Here is a 6,529-nt window from a genome sequence, read left to right as displayed (position 1 = left end):
GTTTATCTCTAGAACTTGAAAGAGAAAGTTCATAATAATTACTCCCTCCGTCCTATTTTATGTGAGATACTTTAACTCGGCACAAAGTTTAATAAATAAATGAAGACTTTTAAAACTTGTGGTCTAAAATTAATGATAGAAATTTGTGTGGCTGTAAATCATTTCATTAAGGGTAAAATTGATATTTTATAATTAAATTGTTACTTTATATAGAAATGTGTCATTCTTTTTGGAACTAACTAAAAAGGAAAGTAAGTCATATAAATTGGGACAGAGGGAGTATATCTATTGGTTCTATAATATTCTCACTTGCCTATGGGTCTGAAATTGGGTCTTTTCTAGATGGACATTGCTTGGCCTTTTCTTTTCGATAGGTCTTAAATAGCTATTTTAGGGTCCTCATTTAGCTTGTGCTTATTTTTAAAAAAAATATAAATTTATATGTTTTGAAAAATAACTTTAATCGTCAAAATTAAAATTTGTGTGTAACTTCAGACATTTTTATCTAAAGTATAGCCTTATGAAGGGTAAACATTAAAAAAATTTGCCTGAAGTTTGATATGACTGACCAAAGCCAATTTTAGATTGTTTTACTAAATTTGTAGACTTGACATTGCAAAACCTCAAAAAAAATTGATTTACCTGGTCTACCAAAGCTAACTTCAAACTTTTTATTTACTAAATTCTTGCATACACTTCAGTCATGTGTGTTTGAAGTGTAGTTGAACTTTTCTTGTCTAAAAAATAACGTGTTCTTCGAATTCAACAATCCAAAACACAATTCAATGCTCAAATTTACGCTATATAACATGCATTCCAACTTAAGATGTGTTTTTTAAATTTCAACAATTTTACACTTAAATTAATTTGAAAGAAGCTCAAATTTAAAACATAAGTTTCCTTTCGCAGGAAGAAATTCAATCACCAATTTGATAGAAGAAGATGAAGGAAGAAGGACATAATTTATCAGAAGCTATCTAATATAAGATATTAGTTAGATTTTATTTTTAAAAAAAGTGAATACTGGTTAAGGGCAAAAATATCATAAAATAAGGTGCCTCGTAAAAATTTTACTTTCTTCAATTTCTAGAATAAAACAAAGTAGTGAATTAGTAATAATCCAAGAAACAAAGTAGTGAATTGGTAATATCCAGTGGGAATTTTTTTTTGGTAATATCCAAAAACAAGAGAAACAAAAATTGAGAGAAAGTTAATAATCTGAAAGATATTTACGTGATGAGTTTAAGTTTTGTGCACCGTCGGTGTATGAAATTTCTACACCATCAGGTACTTTTAATGAAATTTAACCATAGTAACTTATTTTAATAAAATAACAATAATTATAAAAAAGAAAAAAAATAGAATATCAACAGTTGAGTCCTACTTGGATTCTAATCATATTTATTTCCATAACTAAATTATTTTCTTTCCAAACTTAAATACAATATTGAGTTTTACCGTAGGTTTTCCCAGGATCATGCTTATGTAGTTCTTCAAAGCATCAAAATTTGTGAATTTGCTAAGAAATAATTTTTAGAGCATCAGGCGATTTTGAAACTTGACAAGCTTCTTCTACTTAGTGGTTCGTTCTTATACAATATGAACAAATTTCACATTTTTTTTCTCGTTTGCCAGCATAAAAAAGCCTCTTTTGAACAATATCTTCATGAGCAAAAGAATTTCAATGTACTAAAAATAAGTGAATATAGTCTCATGAGAGGTGAATATTGTATCTTAAAGTGTTTTTATATTGTCCCCAATACGTTTGCTCTGCTCTTTAGAATGTTGGGAAGGAGTTTATTGATTGAACTTTCATTAATATTGAATATGTTTTATAATTGAAGTGTTGAAAAATATATGAGCAGATTCATTATTGTAAGCTATCTAACTTTCTTAATTGTATTTTGCAGGATTAATGGAAAAATCAAATGTAGATGTGCAAAATATAGGAGTTGAAGTTCTATTAGAAGAAAGTGACATGGAGGGAACTGGACAAACTGCTTCCGATATAGGTGTGGAAAATTCAAAAGCTCCCTACATTAGTAAGGAGTTTCAGTCTCTTGATGATTCATTTAAGTTTTATCTTGATTATGCTCATCGTAATGGTTTTAGTGTGCGCCGTGGTCGTATGACTAAATCAAGGAAAGATAAATCAATAATTGGTCAAGAATTTGTTTGTTCGAAGCAAGGATTTCGTTCAAAGAAAAATTTAGAAAGCAATAAACCACAAGATGAAACTAGAGAAGGATGCAAAGCGTTGTTATATATGTCGAAGAAAGGAGAAGATAAATGGGTTGTTTGTAGGGTTGTTGCTGAGCACAATCATGAACTTGCATCTCCAAATAGTCAAAAGTTTTTGCGGTCAAAATGGAAAAATGGATACCGGCATATGTGCGTAGCACTTTTTGTGCAGGCATGTCGACAAGTCAAAGAAGTGAGAGTATGAACAAATTTTTTAAAGATTATTTGAATTCTAGTACTCCAATGAGTGTATTTGTGGTGCAATATGATAAGGCTATTGACGCTAGATATGATAAAGTAAGGGAGAAGGATTACAAGACAAAACATTCAAGACCTATCTTGAAAACTTTGTATCCTATGGAAGATGAAGCAGCGAAGGAATATACAAGAAAAATGTTTCAGATTTTTCAAGAAGAACTAATTCAGTCTCAAAAATTTATCGCCGAAAAGATTGAGGTCAAGGATGGAGCAAACATCTATAAAGTACATCAGCTTCAAAGACAAAGGCCAGCATATATCGTTAGTCTAGATCTTGCATTGAAAAGAGCTGTTTGTTCATGTCACAAGTTCGAGTTCATGGGAATTCTATGTAGACATGTACTAATGGTATTTATAAAAAAACAGATTCACTCACTTCCAATGTATTATTTATTAGATCGATGGACAAGAAACGCAACCAAAGAAAAAGCTAATGACCCCTCAAACGTAACACAAACTTTGAAACCTTCTACTTTGTGGTTTAATAACATTATGATGCATTCTATTGGGTTATCTGAACGAGCTACAAAGTCTGAAAAACATTATCAATTTGCGCATCAAAGATTATTGCAATTGTGTGGAGAACTTGATGAGCTTTCTTATGAATCTGAGGAAGATTGTGTATCAGGTGGTCAAGTTAGTGAGAAAGATCAGGAAATAAACTCATGTGAACAAAGTCAAGATGTTACTTTGCATGACCCTCCGGTAGCAACAACTAAAGGGCGCCCGAGATCTTTGAGGATGAGAGGTTTTCTAGAAGTTACTCAGAAGACCAAAAAAGTTTCGTCTCCAAAAATTAAAAGAAGATCTTCTCAAAAGCAAAAAAGGCAAACGAAAAGTGTGAAACTTAAGAGAAAGGAAACAAGGTAATTTCACTTAGCATGATGCATATTATTTCTATTGGGATTACTTTTGTAATAACTTCTAAAATTACATTTGTAGTTCAAACATTAATGCTTATTCAGAATTTCATCAAGAATATGTTGAGAACGCTGGTTGTGCTTATGCCACCTCATTTACAGTAAGAATTGCTCTTTCTTTAATCATGTCGTGTATATATTGTTTACATGATAAGATGCGTGTTGATGAATTATTATTCTCTTATCAGGATTTGATGAAAGCGGCTTCAACTCCATTCCAACAATATCGTCCTAGTTAGTGAGTAAAAAGATAGAAGATTTGGAGCTTTGAGAATAAGAAGGAAAGAGGAAGAAATAGTTCTTTAGATTTAGATTTATTAGTTTTTCTCTGTTTTTTAATTCTAAATAGTCCTTTCATAGTTTATTTTGATGTGTTTATTGTGTAAAGACAGTATTAGTATTTGGACATAATCAACAGGTAAGCATGTTGATCAATGAACTGAGTTTGCTAGTGTATATGATTTTATTACATTGTTGATTTTTTTCTAGTTACTGGATCATCTCTTGTTTGGACAAAATAGATTCCTTGTCTAGCAGGTTCTCTTGGATATGAGATCGTCTCTTATCTTTTGTTTATTTTTACTGTGTGGTTGATCCTCATCAAACAAAAAATATTTTTACTACATACTTTAGGTTTCTGATTACATCTGGTACTGATATGCCGCAAGTGCTATGCTCGGTTGCATCCTCGTGCTATCAACTGCCGCAAGAAGAAGTGTGGACACAACAACCAGTTGAGGCCTAATAAGAAGATTAAGTACATACTGAATTCTAATTGCTGCTGACTTGTAGTTGCTTGGATTTTCTTATAAAAAAATAGAGTAGTTGAATTTATTTTTTGCTTTCCTGTTCATTTTACCCTTTAGAGATTGATAGACTTGTATTTGGGAGGTATATGAAGATTTTTTGCTGCTTAAAATAAGACTCATTAATTTCGAGGCGTGTTTTGATAAATAGTTAGGAAACACATGATAGTTAATGTAGGATACTCGCAAGAAAATGATACTACTTCGGTGTGCAGGCCCCTGTGATACACCAGATGTTGTTGAGCTTTTTCTCTCTTCCTCCTCTCTCACCAGCTGCTAATAGTATCATCAGTCTATGAATTTTCTCTTCATTTCCAAAATGGCACCAGAACAAGTACAAAGATCTGGACGTAATACATTACATAAATTTTAATTTCAGTCTTTCATATTTTGTATAAAATTTCATTTCATTTCATACAATTGTACAAATTCTGAATACATTTATATTTGAAATCATAAAACGTCTCTTTTTTGCTCTTCAAATCATCTTCCATTTCTTTTACACCATGTAATATACATGTTGTTTGAATGGATAAGAGGAGCTTTATATGCATTGTTGTTGACTATTGTGAAGATAGAAATATGACATAAATCATAAGGTAGTCTAGAAATTTTTTCCAGAGAAACAAGATGGCTACAACTTTATCGTCCTTCACATTCCAATGGGTCGTGTCCAAGCAAACAACATTGATGACCTAGCTCGTTTGGCTGATGAGTATGGTTCAAGAGAGCTCCGATTGACTGTGGAACAGAACATTATTAGTACTACTAGTATCCAGTTTTATGGACAAGACAAAAGTAGTTCGTTGAATATAACTGAAGAAGTTCAAAAGCAAGCATCTCTTATGAGGCTAGCACGGAAGCACTAGATAGGTTGCCAAATTGGTGTGCACAAGTTTTGAAAAAACTAGCAGAATGACATTATTTAATGGAAGATCCAAGATACCACTATATACTTTAAAATGTGAAATTTGTTCTAATTGTATAGCGACATACCACTAGGTAGAAGAAGCTTGTCAAGTTTCAAAATCGCCTGATGCCTTTAAAAATTATTACTTAGCAAATTCACAAGTTTTGAAGCTTTGAAGAACTACATAAGCATGATTCTGGGAAAACATACGGTAAAACTCAATATTGTATTTAAGTATGGAAAGAAAATAATTTAGTTATAGAAATAAATATGATTAGAATCCAAGTAGGACTCAACTGTTGATATTCTTTTTTTTTTCCTTTTTATAATTATTGTTATTTTATTTAATAAATTACTATGGTTAAATTTCATTAAAAGTACCTGATGGTGTAGAAATTTCATACACCGACGGTGCACAAAACTTAAACTCATCACGTAAATATCTTTCAGTAGTGTAATATGTTGTCCTTTCTAAAATGAAACTTTTCATACTAAAGCAAGAATTAGCATAAAAGTCGTTCTATTACGACTAACATGATTGTTCCTATTTCATTTTCTTCTACCAGGCTCTACTTAAAAAGTACTCACTAAATTAATTACGAAATCTCAAATCTCTCTAGCTTGACGTCGAGAATATTTTATATGTCCAAATCAATTAGAAATTTGATTGTTGACATACTTGAGGCAACTCACAGAACATATATATCCTAGCTAAATAAGAGTCCCGAGATGCACCTCGAAGAGTTTGTCAAGTATTTAACCTTGAAACGAGTCCAAAAAAGTACATTTTAAAATATAAATAATAATTATACGAGATAAATATAAAATGAATCATCATTAATAATTTACTTAAACCAAAGTAAGTCAACTACTTTCTTGCTACCTTGCTCTACCTTCACCTTCTACGAATCTAAACATGTTCAAAATCTACAAGTCAAATTAATTCACCTTCTCTGAATTTTGCCCAAATCCCATCAAGATTATCCAATCTTCTAAACATCAAGATAATCATTATTCAATCTTTTAAAGTCTACCGAAATTTTCATGAAAAATTAAGTTAATATTTCTTAATGCTTATTAATGAAGTATAAAACGGTTCATTTGTTCTTGAATAGCTTCCTTCAAAAAAGGCTTCTACTTCCTCGCTAAATGTCTTGATAGAAGATATGATTTAATTAGAACTAGCTTTTAAGTAAGCACGTAGTTCAACAAGATTTTTTTTTTTAATTATCCAGCTTCTAATGAATCAAGATAACCATTTGTTCTAGTATAAATAGTCATTATCTGCCCTCTTACGAGCTGTTTGATCATAAATTTTAAATCAAATTTTGAAAATTTATCTTTAAATATCTTTTGATCATTATATTTAGTTAAAATTTTGAATATTTTCAAGT

At 30.9% G+C, this 6,529-nt stretch overlaps 1 protein-coding gene across 1 annotated transcript; it reads left to right on the top strand.

The window, feature by feature from the left end:
* Positions 1–2,415: 2,415 nt before the first annotated feature.
* On the top strand, positions 2,416–5,094 carry LOC125835718 (protein FAR1-RELATED SEQUENCE 1-like). The gene is made up of 4 exons (XM_049514822.1): positions 2,416–3,365; positions 3,442–3,520; positions 3,608–3,653; positions 4,847–5,094. Exons 1-4 carry the CDS (start codon positions 2,416–2,418, stop codon positions 5,092–5,094), a joined length of 1,323 nt encoding a protein of 440 aa, XP_049370779.1.
* The last annotated feature ends 1,435 nt before the right edge of the window (positions 5,095–6,529 follow it).

Source organism: Solanum verrucosum, unplaced genomic scaffold (assembly GCF_900185275.1).
Source record: "Solanum verrucosum unplaced genomic scaffold, falcon-dt-bn FXZP01000128.1, whole genome shotgun sequence".
Taxonomy (NCBI): Eukaryota; Viridiplantae; Streptophyta; class Magnoliopsida; order Solanales; family Solanaceae; genus Solanum; species Solanum verrucosum.
This window is presented reverse-complemented; position numbering and strand designations above follow the sequence as displayed.